Source organism: Sapajus apella, unplaced genomic scaffold, assembly GCF_009761245.1.
Source record: "Sapajus apella isolate SASKATOON/1434 unplaced genomic scaffold, GSC_monkey_1.0 scaffold190, whole genome shotgun sequence".
Taxonomy (NCBI): Eukaryota; Metazoa; Chordata; class Mammalia; order Primates; family Cebidae; genus Sapajus; species Sapajus apella.
The window spans coordinates 341,935-365,269 of NW_022437130.1; the positions used below are offsets into that span (position 1 = coordinate 341,935).

General features: G+C 48.5%; 1 protein-coding gene across 2 annotated transcripts in view; it reads right to left on the reverse strand.

Annotated features, from left to right (window-relative positions):
- ALDH1L1 (aldehyde dehydrogenase 1 family member L1) overlaps positions 1 to 23,335 on the reverse strand; it is an 89,187-nt gene that overhangs the window by 15,220 nt on the left and 50,632 nt on the right. For both annotated transcript variants that reach the window (XM_032269244.1, XM_032269245.1), the window contains 7 exons: positions 18,002 to 18,149; positions 16,929 to 17,048; positions 15,708 to 15,835; positions 11,786 to 11,936; positions 10,638 to 10,708; positions 6,356 to 6,461; positions 5,131 to 5,218 (listed from right to left, as the gene is read on the reverse strand). In XM_032269244.1, the coding sequence (XP_032125135.1) occupies positions 5,131 to 5,218; positions 6,356 to 6,461; positions 10,638 to 10,708; positions 11,786 to 11,936; positions 15,708 to 15,835; positions 16,929 to 17,048; positions 18,002 to 18,149 (812 nt within the window). The remainder of the gene's footprint in view (positions 1 to 5,130; positions 5,219 to 6,355; positions 6,462 to 10,637; positions 10,709 to 11,785; positions 11,937 to 15,707; positions 15,836 to 16,928; positions 17,049 to 18,001; positions 18,150 to 23,335) is intronic.

Consider the following 23,335-nt stretch of genomic DNA (forward strand, 5'->3'; position numbering starts at 1 on the left):
AGTTTACATTGTGTGCTGAGCTGATCTCGCAGGCTTCCAAGTGCCATCTTCAGGTACGTCACCCCCCAGATCAACCTCTCTAGCCAAGCTTCTCTGGGATCCAGATCCACTGGCCACTTCTCTGCCTACTCGGCATCTACACTTGGATGTCTTCTGGCTTCTCAAATTCAACATATTTGAAACTGAACTCTTATTCATCCCCTAAGATCTGCTCTTCCTCCAGGGTTCTCCATTTCAGTAAACAACTTCTCCTTGCAGCCAGCTGGTTCAAGCTAAGAACCAGAATCATTCTTGACCCCTCCCTTTCCCATCCCATGACTCACTCAGTCCAGGGCTCCTGCATCTACTCAGCCCCTCCATCTCCACCATTCCTCTGCCTCCAGGCTTGTAAAATTCACATGCCTAGGCACACCTGTGAAGGTTCCGGTTCAGCAGGTTTGGAATAAGACCCTTGTATCCTCCCTCTATATACAGTTAAAGCTCTACAAGTGATTTTGATACTAACTCCATTCTACCACTCCCCATTAAATCACTGTTTTGGGAAGAAAACGTTTGCAAAAGATATATCTGATAAAGAACTGGTATCCAAAATATACAAGGAATTCTCAAAACTCAACAATAAGAAAACAACCACTAAAAACTAGGCAAAACACAGAAACAGACACATCACCAAAGAAGACAGACAGATGGCAAGTAAGTACATGAAACAATGCTCAACGTCATTTGTCATCAGAGAATCAAAAACTAAAACAGCAATGAGATACCACCACACAGCTACTAAACAACCAAAATCCAGAACCCTGACGATGCCAGATGCTGGCACAGATGTGGAGCAACAGGAACTCTCCGTCATTGCCGTGGGAATGCAAAATGGTACAGCCACTTTGGAAGACAGTTTGGCAGTCAGTTTAAAAACTAAATACACTCTCACCATATGATCCAGTAACTGTGCTCCTTGGTATTTACCCAAAGGAACTGAAAACTTATGTCCACACCAAAACTTACATATGAATGTTTACAGCAGCTTTATCTAGAATTGCCAACACTTGGAAGCAACCAAGATACACTTCAGAAGGTAGATGGATAAATAACTGACGTGAATCAGACAAGGAATATTATTCAGTGCTAAAAAGAAATGCGCTATTAAGTCACAAGAAGCCATGGAACAACTTCAAACACATATTACTAAGTGAAAGACGCCAAATGAAAAGCCTGCATATGATTGCAATTACATGACATTCTGGAAAAAGCATAATGATGGAGACAAGAAAAAATCAGTGGTTGCCAGGGCTTAGAGAAAGGAAGAGATGAAAAGGTACTGCACAGAATATTCTTAGGGCAGTGAAACTACTCTGTGTTATAACCTAATGGCAGATGCAAGTCACTACGCAGTTGTCAAAACCCATAGAATGTACAACCCAAGTGTGACCCCTAAAGTATGGACTTTGGGGGATGATGAGGTGTCAGTGTAGGTCACTGATTGTAACAAACGCACCCTTCTGCTGCTGGATATTAGTAGTGGGGGGCTGTGTCTGTGTAGGGACAGGTGGTATGTAGGGACTCTCTGTATTTTCTGCTCAATTTTGCTACCAACCTAAAACTGCTCTAAAGTAGCTCTAAAGTCTACTTACTAGTGATAATAGTAATAATAATAATAGCACTCTCTCAGGCTATTTAAGACATATTTACAAAAGGTATCATATATGAGACCATAAAAATTCTCCATTTTAGATAACGGAATTTTTACAAGCTGTCATGTGTTGGACTGTGCCTCCCCAAACCGCCCACCAGAAATTCACAGGTCGCCCTCCTAACCCCCAGTATCTTAGAATGTGGCCTTATTTGGGGATGAAGTCAGTACAGGTAAAATTAGTTAAGATGAGGTCACTGGGGTGGGCCCTGATCCAAAATGACTGGTGTTCTTATAAAACTGGGAAATTTGGGCACAGATGCACACACATGCAGGGAAATGCCATGCATGTGACAAAAGCACAGATCGGGATGATGCTTCTACAAGCTAGGAGGAGGCAAAGAAGAACTCTTCCCTAGAACCTTTTAGACAGAGCATGGCCCTGCTAGCACCTTCCATCCAGACTCGTAGCCTCCAAGCTGTGCGGCGCTGCCTTGCTGTGGTTTATGCCACTCGGTTTGCAGTGCTTTGAGACAGCAGTCCTGGCAAATTCACACACAGGCCATAGTCTTTGATCATGACATAATTCAAGTAGAAATAGAACAAAATTTTAGACAAAAAACAACTTGGCAATTGTTTTAAAATCTCTTTTTACTTACTGAATTAGAGAGAAGACTGAAACTATAACTATATGACATTTAAGAATAATAAAAACATGAATACAACATGCTCATGGCATGAGGCAGGAGTGCATTTCTGGAAGGCCAGCTTGAGGAGCCCTGTGGACAATTCCCCAGGGAAACCACCATCCTGGTGAAGATGATCTAAAAACAACCACTTAAACTCCTTGGAAATTTTTCTTAGGGCATGAGACAAAACATTCTTCAAGAAAATCTGAATCTCAGTAAGAACAGGGAAGGTCTGCGGCACTGAAGCTACAGTCTACTCCCTCCCCTTGAGGGGAGCTCCACTCCAGGCAGGTGTGGCCAGGAAGGCAGTGCTCCTTTCCCTCTCACTCCCAGTGAAGGAACCTGGCACCCTCCAGGAGGGGCAGAACATCAAGACCGCTCATCTCCGCCAACTCTCAGTTGCAGAAGCTAAGTTCTTTGGTGACTGTGGCTAAGATGCTGAGGCCCCTTCCTCTGTCCAGACATCACTCATAAGGGGAAGGCTCTACTCCAGGTGTGGCAGATGGAGAAGACAGTGCATGACTGTATTCAAAGTGCAGAAAGAACAAGACTGTCAACCCAGAATCTTACATCTAGCAAAACTGTGTTTCAAAAAGTAGAGGCAAATAAGGATATTGCCAGATAAACAAAAACTGAGATAATCTGTTGTTAGCAAACCCGCCTTACAGGAAATACTAAAAGAAGTTCTTCAAGCTGAAAGCAAGTGACTACAGACAATAGTCGGAATCCACAGGAAAAAGCAAGGAGCACTGTAAAGGTAATTAGGTAATCATAAAAAGGTAGTATCAATGCATATTTTATTTGCTTTCTTCTCTTAACTGATTTAAAAAGCAATTGCATAAAATGGTTATATACATAATTGTATAATTGTCCTGTGGGGTAATAAATAGAAATGTAATATATTGGACAATAAAAGCAGAAAGGAAGTAAGTACAAATAAAACTTAAATGGAGTAAGGAAATGACACCAGATAGTAGTTCAAATCCACAGGACCAGCTGAAGAGGACCAGAACATGTAAGTCAGATAACATATAAACTGTACACATAGATAGTTGTTCTCCTTTCTTTTCTCAACGTCTTTAGTAGATGTAAAATTTATATATATAAAGTAATATAGTTAGCAATGTATTATTGGGTTTGTAACATATATAGATGTTCTATGTGTTCAAAAACAACAACGACAACAAGAACAACAACAAAAAAGTGGCCCTAGCACAAACAGGGAGAAGATACAGAGCTATCCAGAAGTAACATTTGTACATTTCACGGGGATTAAATTAGTATAAATCTAAAGGTTTTGATAAGTATGTGATAAGCCCTAGAGTGACTACTAAGAAAATAACTAAAAATGGATACTGCAAAAAACTATTGAAAGCATTAAAATGTTATACTTGGAAGTATTCACTTAACGCAAAAGAAAGTACAGCAGGAGAAACGGAGAGAAGACAGGAGACTCATAGAAAATGAAAAGTAAAATGGTAAACCCACTGTATCAGTATTAACATTAATATAAAATCTCCAATCAAAAGGCAAAGATTATGAGACTGGATAAAAAACAAGATCCAACTATACATTCTATAGTGGAGGCACAGTTCAGATTCAAAAGTATGAATGGGTTGAAAGTAAAAGAATGTAAAACTATATATCATGTTAATAGCAACCATATGAAGGCTAGTGAGAGAATACTTATGTCATACAAAATTGACTTTAACACAAAAACTATCAGGAAAGATAAACAAGAGCATTTATAATGATAAAAGTGTCAGTCACAAAGTGCAAGGTGTCACCAAAACTTTTTTTTTGAGACAAAGTCTTGCTCTGTCACCTAGGCTGAAGTGCAGTGGTCCGATCTTGGCTCATTGCAACCTCCGCCTCCCAGGTTCAAGTGATTCTTCTGCTGTAGCCTCTGGAGTAGCTGGGGTTGCCAACATCCACCACCACGCCCAGCTAATTTTTGTATTTTTAGGAGAGACAGGTTTCACTATGTGGATCAGGCTGTTCTTGAGCTCCTGACCTCAAGTGATCCACCTGTCTTGGCCTCCCATAGTGCTGGGATTACAGGCATGAGCCAGCGTGCCCAGCCATCACCAAAACTCTTTCAAATGCTTTCCTTATTTGAACCAGAAAAAAACGAATGGACTAAACTTTCAACCCAAAAAGCTACAAAAAAAAAAAAAAAAAATAGAAGAACCACTCAGGAGAACACAGAAGGGAATAATAAAAGCAGGGGACAACCATAAAAATAGCAATGGAAAAGGTAAGGAAATCCAGGAGCTGTATTTTTTTTTAGGGTAGGCGATGGAGACAAGCAATAACTTTTCACCAATTTAATCAACTTAAAAAGAGAGAGAAAAAGGAAAACTATAAAGAATGCATTAAATAATCAAAAGGAAAATCCAAAAAGGAGATAAAAACTATGAGAGATTATTAAATACAAGTTCATGCTAATACATTTAAAACCTGCACAAGAAAGGACTTTTTTATAAACTAGACCACTAAACACAACAGAAACTTAAAAGTAATTCATGTATGACCTCCCCATAATGCTCTAAGCCTGAAATGTTCTACAGAAAAATTCTCTCAAACTTCCAAGGACAGATAATTCCCAAGTTCTGGGGTATCTGAAGACGAAAGCCCTTCCAGGTGCAGGAGCTCTCTCCCACAAAAGTGTCCTCCTACGCCACAGGATGGTCCTCCTGGGCTCTCCCCAGGCTGCTCTGCCCTCCTGCCCCTATACAGCAGGGCCTGCTCTGCCCAGTTGCATCTCCAGCTGTCAGAAGCCCTAGCCCTCCCCCCGACCATGGCTCTTACCAGATCCCGGGAGGATGTTGACCACACCTTTAGGAATGCCAGCTTTCAACGTCAGCTCTGCAAACTTCAAGGCGGTGAGTGGGGTCACCTGAGTGTGGAGCCAGAAAAGGAGACTGGATAAGGAGGTTTTTGAAAGTGGGGCTCTGCTTTCCCTCCCTGTCTTCCTCTCCCAGCAGGCCAGCAACAAGCAGGCAGGAGCAGCTGCAGATTGTAGCACCAGGAAGACCCCAGGGAAGCCACCAGAGGGGAATCAGCACCAGGTGGGAATCAGGGCAGGCCAAAGTCTGGTGCCCTAGCTTCTCCTCCGGGTAGGGCTCCAGCCCCAGCCAGGCCTGGATTCCCTCCTGCACAGCATGTTTCTAAAGATGGAGGTTAAGGTCTCCTCAGAGGATTGTTGTGACGCTCAAATAAGCAAATGTATGCAGATTACTACATAATTTGTAATACACGTTGAAATGCTGAGGCATGCCTGACTCAGGGTAAATACTATCCATGTCAGCCATAATTATTGTTTTTTCATTATGCCAATATCCTTGGGGCAAAATTATTGCAAAGAAGCTGGCGAGTGGGTGCCCTCCTGCGCACCCCATCCCTGCCATGTCATGCACCATCTTTGGAGGCAGGCAGCGGGTGGGCTATCATTGCCAATGTACAGATGAAGAAACTGAGGCTCACTAGGGGTATCCTCACTCCCAAGGACATTCCCAATATGCCTGGGTGACCCTTGACATCCTGCCTCTACTCCCCCACCTATGCGTCTCAGATACCACCCCATGTAGCTTCTTATGCAGGCATGGAGCCACAAATCCCACTGCTCACCTTGCTTCCCTCCAGGACTTGTGGTCTCTGAAGCCATGTAAGAGACGTGGCACCAGCTTTATGGATAGACTACTCAGGCTGTCTTAGAGCTTGGGGCCTGGTTTCTGCCCCATGAATCCGGAGTGCAGATTCCCTGCCTCTGCTCAACTGAGTGGCTGCAAGTTCCCGCACAGCCAGCTGGCCTCAAGCAGCCATGGCTGAAAAAGAGTCTGCTTTGGAGAGCTCTGTCTGCCATGTACACCTCTGCCCATTGAGAGCGGGGCCTGTGGAGGGCAGCTGGCATTAGCAGGACCCTTCCTCCAGTGCCCATGTGGGCAAGCGGGGCCCTTCCCTTCCTCCCTTATAGAGTGAGTTTCTGGTCCTCTCTGTGGCCAGCAGTCCCTGTCCAGAGTGAGCCCACAATCACCTGAGCAGGCTTGATCACGACTGTGTTCCCGGCAGCCAGGCAGGCAGCTGTCTTCCAGGACAGCATCATCAGGGGATAGTTCCAGGGGATGATGATGCCACAAACCCTGCCGCACAAAAGAGGTTGGGCGTTGTCCCTCTTCTCCGCCAGGGACCCACAGTGGAGGACCTGCCAACTCCCTTCCCCTCACCCAGGGCCTGACATTCACTCTCAAAGCCAGGCTTCCTGATAAGGCACCAAAGGTCCCTCTGAGAGGCAGCTCACGCCTGCTCTTTCTGTCCTGGATGCTACAGTAAGAAATGGTCTGGTGGCAGCTCCTCTTCCTAGCAGGGCAGGATGGCAAGGGACACTGGACAGTTTCTGATGGAAACTGTGAAACTGTCTGGGGCACAGGCAATGAGAGAGGGTGATGGTGGGCAGGCCCAGGTGAGGACACAGGCCAGAAGGACCTGTAGAGGGTCAGGGGTCGCCAGGGGTGGGTCAGGAGGGCCTGGAGGGGGTCCTCCTGAGTGTGAGACCAGGTGTCAGTCTCAAGAAGAGAAGGGAAGGCAGGACTGATGAGGTCAGGGCACTCTGCGTGAATCCAGAGCTTGGGGAGGCTGCAAAGTCCCAGGGACCAGCAGGCACACTGGTCGGGTATGAATCCTGCGTGGCCCTGCCTTCCCCCCATACAGTGCCTCTCTGGGTGAGCGAGCACTGGGCAGTTAGATGAGGACATCCACACAGAGCCCCGCACGCAGACCACAGGCCGTGCTGTTCCCACCCCACTACCATCACCGGATGTTTCCCCAAAAGATAACTGCTTAGCCAGACCCAGGCTTTGGGCAGGACACTGGGTGAGGCATCACGGGGAAGCAGTAGGGGGCACTGAGAGGGTAGGGGAGCCACCCCGCACCCCACACGCACCCAGCTGATCGGGTGGGACAGGACAGGCAATAGGGAGGACAGCATGGGCTGGCGAGTTTTCCCAGGGAAGGGGTGAGGCTGTCGGTTACAGTGAAGGGGATTGAGGGGGGCTCATAAAAGAAAACACATCATAAAAGTCCCACGATTATATGCTGAATTGTGCCCCACCCCCCAGTTCCTATGCTGAAGTCCTAATCCCCAGAGCCTAAGGACATGCCCTTGCTTGGAGACCAGATCGCTGTATTGTGATTAATTAGGATGTGGTCGAACCAGGGTGGGCGGGCCCCTAATCCAGCAAGAACACTGTCCTCACATAGAGAACACCACCTGGAGAGACAGATTCTCACAGTGGGAATGCCAAGAGGGCATGAGGCAGAGAGGGGGGCACCCTATAAGCCAAGGAAGGCCAGAGGTCGCCAGCAGCTACCAGACACCAGGAGAGAGGTCGGGACAGCCCCTCACAGCCCTCATGTGGAACCAGCTCTGCAAACATCTGACCTCAGACTTTCTTTCAGCTCCCAGAACTGCGAGACAAGTTTCCATTGATTAAGCCCTGCATTGGTTGTCCCTTCTACAGCAACCCAAGCCGACGCCCACACTCACTGGTTAGGGGAAAGGCCGAGCCCTGGGACTGGAGTATGCAGAGCCAGCCTGGCATGGGGTCAAAGGAGCAGGGCTCTGGGACCCAGGCCCGAGTCTATCCTCCCTGCCCAGCTACTGTGAGAACTGACCTTCATTGGCCTTGATGCCTCTGATTCTTAGTGGCCTTTCTTAGTGGGAGACTGAGTGGCCTCCCTCACCCAGTGAGACACCCCCCCATGAGTCTGAGGCCCACCCCACTCTCCCTCAGGGCCACTCCCCTGCTGTGGGTCCCTGAGCCCATCTCTCTTCTGCCCTCAGAGGCTCCCAGGGAGCTGCATGGACAGTAAGGGTGGAGCTCCTTCTCTCCCGGGAGCCTGGGGCCTGGGCAGGGGACACCAAGTAAGGTTTCTTGGTGTCCCCAAGAAACGCTTGGCTTGCTAGGGCGCTCCAGCGCATGTTGGGCCAGGATGCAGCTGAAGATGTGAGGGGAAAGGGCCCCACAAGTCAGCTGCAGCCTCACTGCTGGGGTTGCTGTGGGCCTGGCCAGGAAAGGAGATGGGCAGTCCCTCACTCTGTCATTCTGCAGTATTTATGGGACACTGCATGAGTGCTGGGATGATGACAGGCATGGGCACAGGGCAGCATTAGTCCGAATGGTCAGACAGAATAGAATGGGATTATAGATTAGAGAGGGCAGGCTGGGAGCAGAGGTCTCGGGGAATGCATTGCAGGTGAGAGCTGGAGGACAGCGGTAAGGGCTGCAGGTGGGACACGGGTGCAAGTGCTCGGTGGGGCATGAGTGTGGAGGGTCCGGGATCTGCGAGGCCAGCACAGCCTACCACAGTGGACTGGGGAGGGGTCCAGGATACCAGGCCCGGATCCCAAGACTAAGTGAGGAGTCTGATTCCATGTGAAGGGCACTGGGAAGCCACTCGAGGATTCTGAGTGGAGCAGTGACACGGTCTTTTGTGAATTTCCTAATACAAACATCCGAAAGAGCTGGCTTCTGCCCCTTCTCAGCACCACAGACAGAATTCTTCTCTTAGCCCTAACCAGGAGGCCCTGCCCTGCCTGGCTCCTTCAGCTGGCCCTCGTAACTCCTTCACAGCATGCCGTGCCCTAGACACCTAACGCTAACCCATCAAAACAACTTAGTGAGGACAGAACTGTTTTATTATCATTTGACAGATGGGGAGACTGAGTACAGACAGGCTGGGAGCTTGCCCTAAAAAGGGGAGAAGCTGGGATTCCAACCTTGTGTTCCAGCTCTAGAACATTCCCACTGAGGCAAAGTCCCCTGTGAAGGTGGGGAGGGGTGAAGCCCAGAGGCCCTGGCAGCCTCCCTGCCAGGCAGAGACGCATTAGTTCCAGAATTGCGACCAGCCAGGTGTATGGCCAGCAGTGGACCTGCCTGACTGCCTGCCTTTGGGCGAACTTTGGTCTGTGTGAGTGGCCCCAGAGCAGGATGTGTTCACATTGGGGTACTGACTGGGTGCCCAGAGCCCGGGTCCAAGGCCAGCCTCACAGGGTGACACAGGGATGCTTTTGGGTGACAGTGTCTGTTTCTTCCTCAGTCCGATGGGAGCAGACATCTCTTTACCCCTCGCTGGCAGCTGGGAGAGAGGACAGCATCACAGACCCAAGTGTGGCTCTGACCTGTGGCCCCAGGCAGTTCTTTGCTGTGGGGGGGGGCTGTCCTGTAGCATCCCCTGTTGGGACAACCAAAACCATGTGCAGATATTGCCCAGTGTCTGTGTGGGGACCCTGGAGGTGATGCCTCCACCCCCATCCTGGCTCCTCCCTGCGGCTCCAGGGTGAAAGGTTTCCTGATGCACAGCCCCCTTTCCCACAAGAGCTTCCTCTGGCCTGTGCTTGAGGACTTGGTTGTTCATCTGCATGAACTGTCAGTGACACAGTGACATTGGAGCATGTTCTCCTTGCAAACACTCCAACATTCAGGTGGAGCTGAGGGGCCTTTGGCCATGCCCACAGCTGTGAGGTCCCCTACCCTGCAAGGCACACAGAGCAGGTGGGAATGACTGTGGTGTGGTGCTGATGGCAGCTGGGCCCTGCTCCTGGGTCACCCTGGCTAGGCCTTCCTCTGGCACCGTGTGCAGGCACAATGAGGGTGGACCCAGGGCTGGGGCTCTCTAGGTCCGGTTGCAGGCACATCCCCAGAGCAGATCATGGATCAGGGCTCCACCAGCACCTGCTGCTCTGGTGTTTGCTGTCACCGACCAAGCACAGTGGCCCTGTACTCTTGGGTGAGCCTCCTCAGGCATGCATGTGAGTGACTCACCAGGACTGGGGCCAAGTGAGGATGTATGGCCTCGAGTGGTCACTGCCCAGTTTTCTCTGGTGAGGCGCCTCATGCCAGGTTCATTTCCTAGTTCCTATGCACTTGGTGTCGGTGGGGTCTGCACTCTTCCTGCTGAGCGGTTCTCATCCTCTGCCTGTTCTTCCTTCATTCTGTTTCCTGTTCCTCGGTGCTGTGTAGGAGTTCCTCATCTTTATAAACACTGACCTCACCATACCCATTTTGGATGTTTTTCAGGTTTACCCTTGTGTCCCATCCTGGGCCTGACTGATCCAGTGTTACTGGCTGATTAAATACAATTGTCCTCAAGTCCTTACAGCAGTGCCTGGCACGGAGCAGGTGCTCTAGAAGAACATGGATGGCTGTTTGATAAACACATGTACAAGGGTGCCGTGAGCTCCTGCAGGCTGTGCTGCAGTCCCATGTACTGCATGGAAAACACTGCGAGGCTGCACCTCGCCCTGGGCAGGGACTCACCCGACAGGCTCCTTCCTGGTCAAGGTCAGGTTGCGGTTGGGTCTGGCCTGGTTGATGGGGATGGTGGACCCCTGGAAGAGGCACAGGGGCAGTCACTCAGGGGCCCAGGGTCCACACCCTTCTTCCCCTGGGCAGCCAGTCTCCACCAGAGGCTCTGGGAGGAAGTCAAAGCCACCAGCTTTGGTGTGACCTGAGGCTTGAGAGATAGGCAGGGGGACAGCCAGAGGGGCAAGAAGTTTGCTCCACTATGAGCCTGGCAGGCAGAGCCCTTGGGCAGGAAGCTGGTCCTGGTACCAGCAAGGCCTCTAGCTTTGACACACGAGCAAGAAAAGATAAGGGTGGGGGCGGGGCCGGGTGCCCACCCCCTCCCCTTAGCTCTAAGCAGTTGAGCATGTGTAGAAGGCCCAGGCCTGGGGCCAGCTGCTACATGGCAGCAGAGTGGGGGTGCGCACCAGGCAGCCCACCTCCGTCCTTGCTGTCATGTCCTGGTGGAGAGAAGGAATGATGGAGCCCAGATCTGGCAGAGATGCTGTAAGCCCTGCAAAGATGGGTCTCCCCAGGGAGCCTCCACAAATGGCCCTCAGGTTCCATAACTGATGGTAAGGGCCTGAAGATACGGTGAGCACTCCCTCCTGTGATGGTGTTGACTGTCCCTGTTGACCTTAGGGTGGGGGTATGGTGCCCACAAACCCAGAATAACCGCAGGAGTTCCTATAAAAACAGGCAGAAGAGAATGTCACAGGGATCCCAAGCCCGAGAGTGACCTGCTGCCGCTGGGAGACAGAGCATCTTGAGCAGGGACCTGCAGCCAGGAAGGACCTGCACCCTCAGCCCTGCAACCACATGGAACTGAGCTCTGTCAACACCAGAACTCACCTGGATGCAAGTTCTGCCCCAGGGCATCAAGATAAGGCCCAGTCCGGCCAATGCCTTAACTTTGGCCTTTCCAGACCTCGGCATGGAAGCCAGCCCAGCCTGCCTGGAATTCCCACCTGCAGAACCACAAGCTAATAAACGGGTATTGTTCCAAGCCACCCAGTTGCGGTCATTTACTGTGCAGCATGCAGACTACTGTGCTGCCCTTGGAGTCCCCTAAATGGCTGGGCCAGTCTGTGTGTGCTCACACTGGGTGGGAGCCTGGGACCCACCTGGATCTTGTCGCACCAGCCAGCAAAGTAGCGGAAGGTCTGGATGGACATCCCCACGTGGGTCTTCAGGGCCAGTGTGTAGACAGCACCCGCGTCCAGGGCCTCGATGGTGGCCAGCTCCTCCTGGTGCTGCTCCATGAGATCTGCCAACCTGGCCAGGGGGAGGGGAGGCGGTAAGTGGGCTCGGGCCTGGCACAGCCTCATCTGTCCTCACCAGGCCCTTCTTAAAGAAGGCAGGGCCTGCCATCCAACCCAGGTCTGCCACTCTCAGATGTGCAGACCTCTGTTTCATGCAATGGGCTGGCACCGTTAGCTCCACCAGATGGTTGTGAGGCTGACACCCTCTGTCCCTCTCTCCTTTCCTTGCTCTTCCCTCCCTTCCTTCCTGAAGTATCTGCGAATCCACTACTTTACCCAGTTCCCCTGAAATTATCCTGCAGAGGCATTCACTCACTTGCTGCAGACAGCAAAGGAGTCACCGCCCAAGAGGCCCACTTTTCCTGTCTTCGGAAAGCTTGAACCAGGAGAAAGCCCATCTGTCTTTCCAGCACCAATAGTTCAGTCCAGGGCAGTGGGGACATGCTCCTGAGGTGTCTCCAGAGGTGGAGAGGTGGCCATATCCTCACCCGTCACAAGAGGGCTGACTAGGGAGTGACGCAGGGGCTGGTGCGTTTACACAGACTGCCTCCAGTCTGAGCATGCCGAGGTCGGGTTGCCTTCCCTTGATTCTGATGAATGTGCAGCTATGGGAAGCCTGGGAGTTATGAGGGTACCCGTCTCATTCCCTAGGGGGAGGGTGGCCAGGGAAAGTGTAGCCCACAGGCCCAGGGCAAACTCAGCCTTGCAGACAGGCAGCTTGGCTTGGGCCCAGAGGCAAGTGTGGAACCAAAGTCTGCAGCTGTTTCCCACACTGCTCCTCTCTGCACACAGGCACCATAAGGCCCACATGCACCCCAGGCCTGCTCTGGTCTTCACCTGCCTACACCCACCAGGACCCATGGTGGGTCCATGCCACTCAGGATGCAACTCTGTGCCTGGCCGACCAGTCCCCGGCCCTGTTTCCACTTCATTCTGGGGCTGTGTGACCCCAGCCCCTCTGCCTCCCTTCTCCTGCTCCTTACATCGGCCTTTTCCAGGTGCTCAGGTCACTCGGGCCTCCTGCCTTGGGGCTTCTGGGGGCTGTGTTGCATGTTTGGGCCCTCTTTCCACACTGCTCTTTCTCCTCTCAGCCTTCTGAACTTCTTTCAGACTGAAATTCTTACCTGCGCCCTGAGTGATCAGAGCTCCCTGTCACGTCCTCTGATAGCCTCCTCTGTCTTTCTTCACTCCTCCCTGCCCACCACTACGGTTTCATAATAGACATTCACATAGATGACAATTTCATCACGATATGCCTGCCCATTGGAATCCAGGCTGCAGGGGGCAGGGCACTGTCTGATTCTCTGCTTTCCGCAGCACCCAGCTCCAGCACAGCTCTGGGCACACTCAGCTCAGGTTTGCTGCATGAAACTGACTGGGCGAGGCCACCCTGGGCAAGAAGAGCCCACGTGTAAATCAGTTTCTGAGAAAAACCGATTGTGTACAACAAATAGTGAAAATACCACCTAGTGGCCGGTAGTGGAACCTCAACCGGCAGCTGTTGCCTGTTGATGAAACAGGGCCTTGTGGTGATAAGGCACCAGCTGCTACCGCCCTTGGCAGCCCTCAGACCCAGAGCCTAACGGTCACTGCGTGTTGCCACCTGGACATGGAAGCCCACACAGCAGCCTCGGGACAGTCTCACCGCCCCTCTCCTGCAACCCTGTCCAACTGCAGCCCACTAAAGCTTGTGGTGTGCCATGCCTCCTGTGCTCACATCCTTTTCCTTCATCAGCCCTGATCCCTGAATCCCCCATATTCCTAGACAGTGCCACCTGTGTGTGACGTGGCTGTGTCATCAGTCCAGTTCCCAGGACATACTTTCTACAGTAGCCATCACCCGAGTGCACTATTCGGGAAGCTCTAAGGGGCTGCCTTGTGGGGCTATTCTATTGTCAATTCAGGTAGGCGGCTGAATTGACACCCTGGCACCTGCGCTCCACAGAGCCCAGTCCCTGGGTGTCAGGGTAGCAGTGCAGGAGAAGTGAAGCTGCTGCCATCTCCCTCTGAAGGTCTGCAGGGCAGATGCAGGGGCGTCCAGGGGGCTCAGCCGGCCCTACAGACCATCAGCAGCCTGGACCACTGCCAGATCCTCAACCATGGACCACAGTCATATCTGGGCAGAGACAGCAGCTCCCCACGGTCTTTCCCACAAAGAGTAGCTCCTCTTTGTGGCTCTACTCAGCAGCTGGATACGGCTGCTTCTGCTCCCTGGAGGTTCTATCCTGTCCACCAGGAGTTCGTGGGACTGCCTAGGAACCTTCTTTAAATCTCCCTCTGGTCCTTCGTCCCAGCTTCCACAACTGTGTAATGTCTGATTCCTGCAGTGCCTTTCTTGTTCTCTAACACCCATGGTGGTCCCACCACCCTGACAGGGTACTGTGTGGCCATTTATCTGGGAAATCCTGTTCTGCCCGCTCTGGGACATCTAGACTCAGCCTCTGTCATGCTGAGCTCAGGCAGAACTAGCAATGGGCACTACCAGGTCTCCAAGGGGCCTGAGAGCTTGTACAGGACAGGAACTGGTCCACTTACAGCTGCCAGGGTGCCTCCCTCACTGTCATTGTGGGTAAGTAGGAGCTGTTACGATACAAGCCACCAGCTGGCAGCAGAGGCCAAGGAGGAACCCCACATACGCTGTCGGCCACGCAGTCTACCAAAGGTCTGCAGGGCCCAGGCCAGAGGCTCTCCCTTCACCTGGCATGCCTGTTTCACAGCTCTCCCTGACTTCCAGGAGCTCTAGGCACTGCTGGGCGTGGCCAGTGCCTTTCCAGAATTGAGGGGTTTGCAAAGGGGACAGGAACCTATGAAAGGCTGGGCATGCCAGCTCCCACAGCCCTCCCTGCCCCAATCCTAATCTCCATTTGTTTTTGCAAACCATGGAGGTCCCTCTCTCTCGTTTCCTGCTGCTGGGCTGCCCTGGCTTTTCTGGCCTCTGGAGTATAACAGAAACAGAGCCATTCTGACCGCAAGGCCAAGGCAGGGTCTCTCCTGCCAGGTGAGGAGCCTCACTGGGACCTTGCGATAACCGGGCTTCGCAACTCTAGAGCTTCCCAGGACCTAGCGAAAGAGCCAGCCCCCGAGACGCCTGTGCCCTGGGTTCATCTGCCGGTACCCTCCCTTCTTTCAGGAACATCATCTCACCTCTGCAAGGGTGACTGCTTCTTCCCCCAAGGCCCTGTGGTTCCAGGGATGTAGCACCTCTCTTCTGGGCCTCTCTGTCACTCTACAGTCATAAGCTAAAGTCATCATCACAAGTCCTTGCCTAAGACATCTGAACTGGAACTAAGGAGAGAACGTCCCTTCCTTCCTGACTTAAAATTAAAAAGAAAAGAAAATGTGAGACCTATGGATTCCAGCAGCCAGAGCCAGGCTGAGCAAGCAGAGTCCAGGTCAGCGCCTCCCTGGCCCTTGACTTCTGTGTGCAGGAGCTGAGTCTCCTTTGGCCCACGCTGGCAAGGGCAGTGCTGTGTCTGCCTGGGAGGCCCAGCCTGCGCGTACTTCAGAAGCAGCCCTTGGCTTCCGTACATCCTCACCTCCACCAGGCACCTCCCCTGAGGCCACTCTGCTGCAACACCTCGTGTTTCTCGTGTCCCTTCCTCTGAGAAACCTTTTCTGAGCCTCAGGCAAGGAGCCCCAGCCTGGTCCATCTGATGGCCTTGGTCCCATGGCGTCTCAAGGACCTACCTCCTCCTGGCAGGTAAAGAGGCCTTTGCAAAAGCACCCCCCGGCCCCGCCCAAGTTGACGGTGGCAGTGGCTGGCAGGTGCATGCTGAGCTCCCACCTGTACAGCAGCCGGCCCCGGTCCCGCGCGCTGATCCTCCCCCACAGTCCATTCTCAAAGGCATCCTTGGCTGCAGCCACTGCCTTGTCGACATCGGTGACTTGGGCCAGGGATACCTGGCAGATGACCTATAGCAAAAGCAGAGCTGTGACCAGTTCTCCCTCGGTCAGCTGCACACAAATCTCCTGCCCGCTACCCCAGCTTCCTCCTAGGCTTCCTCTTGTGCTTTGGCCATGCTTCCCCTGGCCACACAGGCAGGCGTGGAGGGGAAGCATGGCCAAAGGACAGCCCTGGGAGGGCTTACACAAGAAGAGAAGACAGGTCTTCCTGGGAGAAGGCTGTTTGTGTGTCTAAACCCCACGGTCCCCACCCCGTTCCTGCCTTGAGTGTGCCACCCATGCAGGCTGCCTCAACTTGTGCCTGCTGGGTGTGCTGAGGGGAGCCAGTGGGATCCTGGGGTGAGAGGGCAAAGCCAGCCCCTCCTGTCTGCCACCACAGACAGCCTCGCCCCTTCTGCCAAGGCCGCATCCTTAGCCCCTTCTGATGCTTCATCCCAAGGGCACTGCACTGTCCTATCTGTGTCCCTATCCCCTTCCTGTCTCTTTGCAGATCAGTCTTTAACTCCCTCGAATGATTTATTTTGAGTATACTCTTTGTATTCTGCAAGGATTCAGCAGATCCTACAGGAGGGACAGGATAGAAAAACGTCAGTGTGCAGCCACAAGAGCAAGCTCTGCTTCGAGACCCACATTTCAGACATGCCCATCTGTGTATCTACCATAGGCGTGCATTGGCTCATCACACCCCAAGGTCACAGTCAAGAGAGAGTGGCAAACACGGGATTCAACTCGAGGATGAATGTCCCAGTGGCGGACAGTTCAAGTATTAGACAAGGCGAGTCCCATGCTGGGGCTACTGATGAAGTGTGGAGCTGTGGCAATGGCCTCATTTCTTCCTATTGGGGAGGAGGAACCCTGTTCCCAGAAGCAGGTACAAGACCCTTCAGAGCACTCCTGCCTCCTGCCACCACCTTGCACCTCCTCTCCGTACCTCTCCAATAGGGTGGGCTGGAAAAGAACTGGTATAGTTTCCCGTCCCTCTCAAAGGCACATGTCCAAGCAGAGGCCCTCAAGGTCAGGACCCACAGAGGCCAGAAGGGGTAGGGGAGGAAGGATGGTAAGGCTGGGGAATGTGGGGAAGGGGCGCTGGGCCTGCACTCACACTTCCATCAGTGGGATTGATGGTCTCAAAGGTCTTGGTGCCCTCGGCATCCATGAATGCCCCCCCGATGAAAAGCTGGTGGGGCATGTGGAGGGTGCGCTTGTTCACCACCATTTCCACCTGGAAGAAAGGACTCAGTGACAAGCACAAACCCACACAGGGCGCAGGAGGCACGCACAGACAGCTGGACAGCCATACACAGGCATACTTCCCAAGGGCCTCCTGGGGCTCCAGAGCTGCATGTGGGCAGCAGCTGAGAGATGAAGGACAGCAGGGGAGAGATGAAGGACAGGCTCTGCAGTCAGGCTGCCTGGTGGGAGTCCAGCGCTTTCACCTACTCCCTGTGCGGCCTTGGGCTGGCTCCTCAGCTTCCTCAGGGCAGGGCCGAGAGGACTCTCAGCACAGAGGAAATGCCACTGGGCAGTGAGGCCCTTGGTAGCCACCAGACATGCCACCACCCACCACTCATGTCCCTATGGATTGGGAATTCCTCTCTGAATGCAGGCACTTCTAGGATACCATCCTCCTCCTGAAATATGTTCGTCAGTTGTTTGTCCTCAATCCCAAGGACACTCGGGGGTCCACCTTGGTCCCCTGTGCTTTCTTCACCCACTTTTGTTCCAATCTACCAGCCAAACAAACTACGTCAAAGTCCATTCCTATGGGAGTTGGCAGTCTATAAAGATAGCTCGGGGAAGATTTCTTAATAATCTCTTTAAAAAATAGATTTTCAATTACTTATCACGCTTCCATACACACAAGTTGAATATATAGGATCATTTGTTTCCTTACTGGGAACTAGAAGTCTCTTAGTATCCTGATCGCATGCCTTGGGACTCAGGGTTTGGCCCATGTCCTGAGCATCAGACAGCAACATCCTCTGCTAAGCCTGCCTCACTGTACCAACGTCCCCAGGCTATCCCAGGTGCAGGGAGAGCATGAGAAATGGAAGGGTGGGCTCCGGAGGCCCTGGCTTCCTGAATGCCCAGGTTTCTTCTCTTGTCTTAGGTAGTCACAGATGCAGCTGCCAGAGTGGTCTGCAGGGCCTGCTATAGGGAGGGCCCAGCACTCACGTAGTCAATGCTGCACTCGCCCTCCTCATCGTCCCCTCGAAGCTTCCTCACTAACAGCTGGATGAAGTCCCCAAAGGTGGATGCCATGTACACATCTTCGTTTTCTAACTCCAGGCCATCACACAGCTCCTTCACTTCCTCCACCAGCCTGGAGGAAGGAGATGGAAAGATGGGGACACAGGAGGGGATCGGCAGGCCTGCATCGCCAGCAGCAGCAGCAGTGGCACAAAACACCCCAAGAGGCCCATCCCAGCACCGGGGGCTAGCCATGAGCCCAGAAGTGGGGGAAAGGGCCCAGGCTGTGGACTCAGATGGCCCTGGGTCCAAATTCTCACTCCATCACTTTCTAATTTGTGACCTGAGGCAAATTGCCTTAATTTATTCACCTGTAAAACAGAAGTAATGATAGCTCCTCTGTTATTTTGTGAGGAGTAAATATGACAACCACCTTATAATAATAATTAGTAGATTAATAATAATCTCCAAAAAACTCTGTTAAAAGAATAAAAATACAAACCACAGATTGGAAGAAAACATTTTCAAATCACATTATCTAATAAAGAACTTGTATTCAGGATATATAAAGAACCCTCAAAACTCAATACTAAGAAAGCAAACAACCTAATTAAAAATGAGCAAAAGATTGAACAGATGCCTCTCCAAAGGAGAAATATGGATGACAACTAAGAATATGACAAGATGCTCAACATCATTAGCCACTGGGGAAATGCAAATTAAAATCACAGTGAAATGTAGCTGCACATTTATTAGAATGTCTAAAGTTTAAAAGCCTGACCATTCCCACTACTAGGAAAGATGTAGTACACTGAGCAACTGGAGCTCGCACATACCGCTGGTGGGGATGTAAATGGTACTACCACTTTGCAAAGCAGTTTAGCAGTTTATAAAGAATTAAACATACTTCCCATTTCACTCTTAAGTATTTATCCCAAAGAAATAAAAGCCTGCCGGGCGCGGTGGCTCAAGCCTGTAATCCCAGCACTTTGGGAGGCCAAGGCGGGTAGATCACAAGGTCAAGATATTGAGACCATCCTGGTCAACATGGTGAAACCCCGTTCTCTACTAAAAATACAAAAAATAAGCTGGGCATGGTGGCGCGTGCCTGTAATCCCAGCTACTCAGGAGGTTGAGGCAGGAGAATTGCCTGAACCCAGGAGGCAGAGGCTGCGGTGAGCCGAGATCGCGCCATTGCACTCCAGCCTGGGTAACAAGAGCGAAACTCTGTCTCAAAAAAAAAAAAAAAAAAAAAAAAAGAAATAAAAGCCTATGTCTAGACAGCAGACAGCAGAACAGGAAGCTCTGAAAATACAACCCCTTACCTAAATAACTAAGGAATTAATATAAATCAAATATGTTGGAGATCTGGGGTCTTGTCAAATGCTTTCAGCACCAAGGAGAAAGACTGGTGAAGACGCTGGTAAGTGTCAATCATTTTCAGTGAATTTCAGCCTCTCATAAGCTATTGGTTGGCACCCGCCACCTCCCACCTCTGCCACAGAAAGCTTAAGCAAGGCTGGGTCATATTCCAGATACAGCTTGTTGAAGCCAAGGTGGGCAATAGGGACCTTGTCCGCCAACCACCAGCACTGTGTCCTGAGCATGGATATTCCTTTTGATTCCTGAGAGGCTATCATAAAGGCTGGCAGTCACTGTTCCAACGCTCGCAGCCTGGAGTAGATTCCAGGAGATTTTGAAAGGCAATACTTTCTCGCCACTTTGGTAGCAAGGCATTTATGGAAATCTTTGTCAGGTCACTGTCTGACTACAGGAACAATGGAACAGAAAATTCAATGACAGCATACAACAAGGAACACACCTTGCAAAAATGATTTGGAAAAGTCACAAACAGATGGCTCCAGCCCTCAACAAGGAAGATTAATAATCCCTAATGAGTGAGAGAAATATATTTCCAGAATTACCACAACATAACATTCAAAATGTCCAGTTATGACCAAGAAAGATCTACAAAACACATGAAAAAATAGGAAAGAAGAGCCCATTCACAGGAACAAAAAAGAATTTCAAAGAATGTATTCCTGAGGAAGATCAGATATTGGAATTATTGGTCAAAGACATTATGTCCAATGCCTTAAATATTTTCAATGAACTAAAGAAAATTATGAACAAAAACTAAAAGAAATCAAGAAAATGATGTGTGAACAAAATGAGAATATCAATAAAGTGACCACAACTATAATAAGAAGTCACGCACAAATTCTTGAGCTGGCAAGTACAATAACTGAAACAAACAAAAAACTCACTAAAGGGATTAAACAGTAGTTTTGAGCAGGCTGAAGGAAAGATAAGCAAAGTTGAAATTATTCAGTCTCAGAAGCAGAAAGAAAAAAGAATGAAGAAAAATGAAAAGAGCCTGTAGGATTTACAGGATGCCATGAAACATAAGAACATACTCATAGGAACTCCAGAGAGAAAAAAGAGAAAAAGGCAGAAAAAAAATTTATTTGGAGAAATAATGGCCCCAAAGTTCCCAAACATCAGGAAAGAAACGGATATACACATCTAAGATATTCAATGAAGTCCAAGAAGGATACACTCAAAGAGATCAACACCAAGGCACATTATACCCAACTTGTTGAAACCCAGAGAAAGAGAAATAATTTGGACAGTAACAAGAGAGAAGTGGCTTGTTATATACAAGGGATCTTTGATAAGATTAAAAGCTGACTTCCACTAAAACATCTTCAAGGACAGAAAACAGTTGGATAACACATTAAAAGTTATGGGGAAAAATGGCAACCAAGAATTCTATATCCATCAAAACTATCTTTCAAGAATGAAAGAGAAATTAAGATATTACCATAGAAACAAAGGCTGAAGAAATTCATTAGCAGTAAACCTGCCCTAGAAGAAATGCTGAAAAAGAGTCTTTCTCTTTTTATTTATTTCTGCCATTTGTTTTTTGCATGTCTTATTTTTTTTGTTCCTCAGTTTCTCTATACTTGTATTTTTAATGTGGTTTGTAACTTCTCTTTTTTTCCTATACAATAATTTTAAATATATATTAATGGGTATACAATGTATAAAAATGTACATTGTGACAGTAATACTATAAAGGGGAAGGAAAAGATGTATAGAATGAGAATGTTTTTATACTATTGAAGCTGGGTTGATATTATTCAAACTACCTTGTTATAAATTTAACATGTCAATTATAATCCCCAAGTAACAACCCTGAAATAACTAAAAAACATACAATTAAAGAAGGGAATCAAAGTCATACACTACAAAAAAATTACCAAATACAAAAAAGGACAGTATACAGAAACTGAGGACAAAAAAATAAGATATGCAGAAAACAAATGGCAGAAATAAATCTTTATTTATTAGTAAGCAAGTTAAATGTAAATTGATTAAACTCTCCAGTTTAATCTATTTTAAAGTTTAAACATGAGAAGGCACAAATTGGATAATTGAATAAAACCCAACATCCATACATATGCCACAAGAGAATCACTTAGATATAAGGATATAAAAGAGCTGGAAGTAAAAGGATGGAGAAAACATTCCATGCAAATAGTAACATAAAATAGACTTTAAATCTAACAAGTTTACAAGAGACAAAGAAGGATATTATATTGATAACAAGGTTTGATGCTGCAAGAGGATATAACGATTATAAATTCATACACACCTAACACAGCCCCAAAATATGTGAAGCAAAATTAACTTTTCTACCATAGTAGTTAGATACTTAGGTGCCCAACTTTCAATAATATATTCAAGAATAAGACACCTGAACATCACAAACCAATCAGACATATACAAAACACTGTTCAAGAAGAGCAGAACACACATTCTTCTCAAGGGCGCATGGAACAGTCTTCAGGATAAACCATTTTTTAGGCTACATGATAAGTCTTAATACATGTAAAAATATTGAAATCTTACAAAGTACCTTTCCTAATAAAAATGGAATGAGACTAGAAATCAATAACAGAAGGAAAACTGGAAAATCCACAAATATATGAAAATGAACTAGCATACTCTTAAACAACTAATGGGTTAAAGAAGAAAACACAAGAGAAACTAGAAAATACTTTTACTCAAAGGAAAATAAAAACACAACATATCAAAACTTATAAGATGTAGGAAAAGTAGTACTAAGGGAGATGTTTACAGGTGTAAATATATGCATTAGAAAAGAATAAAGACCTCAGATCAGTTACCTAAGCTGTACACCTTAAAGAACTAGATTAAAAAGTAATCTAAACTCAAAACTAGTAGAAGGAAGGAATAATTAAGGTTAGAACAGAGATAAATGAAATAGAGACTAGAAAAACAATACAGAAAATCAACAAAATCAAATTTTGATTCCTTAAAAATATCAACAAAATTAACAAACCTTTAGCTGGACTGACCAAGAAACAAAAAGTGAAGGCTCAAATAACTAGAATCAGAAGTCAAAGGGAGACATACCAATTTTACAGAAATAAAAAGCATCATAAGAAAATATATGATAAATAATAACTAGGTAAAGTGAACAAATTCCCAGAAACACATAATCTATCAAAACTCACTCATGGAGAAACAGAAAATTTGAATAGATATGTAACTAGTAAGGAAACTGAATCGTAATCAAAATCTTCCCAGCAAAGAAAAACCCAGGGCTGAATGGTTTCACTGGTGAATTCTACCAAACATTTGAAGGGAAATTAACACCAGTTTTTCTCAAACTCTTCCAAAAAACTAAAGAGACAATACATCCTCAACTCTGTCCGTAAGTCCAGCATTTACCCTGACACCAAAGCAAGCCAAACATACAACAAAAGAAAATTACAGATCAATATCCCTTATAAAAACTGATGCAAAAATCCCCAACAAAATGCTAGCAAACTGATTTCAGCAGCATTTTAAGAAGATTACATACCATGACCAAGTAGGATTAATTCTCAGAATGCAAGGATAGTTCACCTATGAAAATCAATCAGTATAACATGCCACATTAACGGAATGAAGAGAAAAACACATGGTCATCTCATTTAATGCAGAAAAAAGAATCTGACAAAATTCAATATGCTCTTTTGATTAAAAAACACTCAAGCTAAGAATAGAAGGAAACATTCTCTCTATAAAAAAGGCCATATTTGAAAAACCCACATCTAACATACTCAATGGTGACTGAAAGCCTTTCCCCTGAGATAAGCAGCAAAATGAGGATGCTTGCTTTCACCACTTCCATTCAATATAATATAATAGTCCCTCCTTACACTTGGGCCAGGGGGGCGAGGGGGTTGTTCCAAGGCTTCCAGTGAATGCCTGAAACCAAATAAAGGGCTGAACCCTACACTGTGC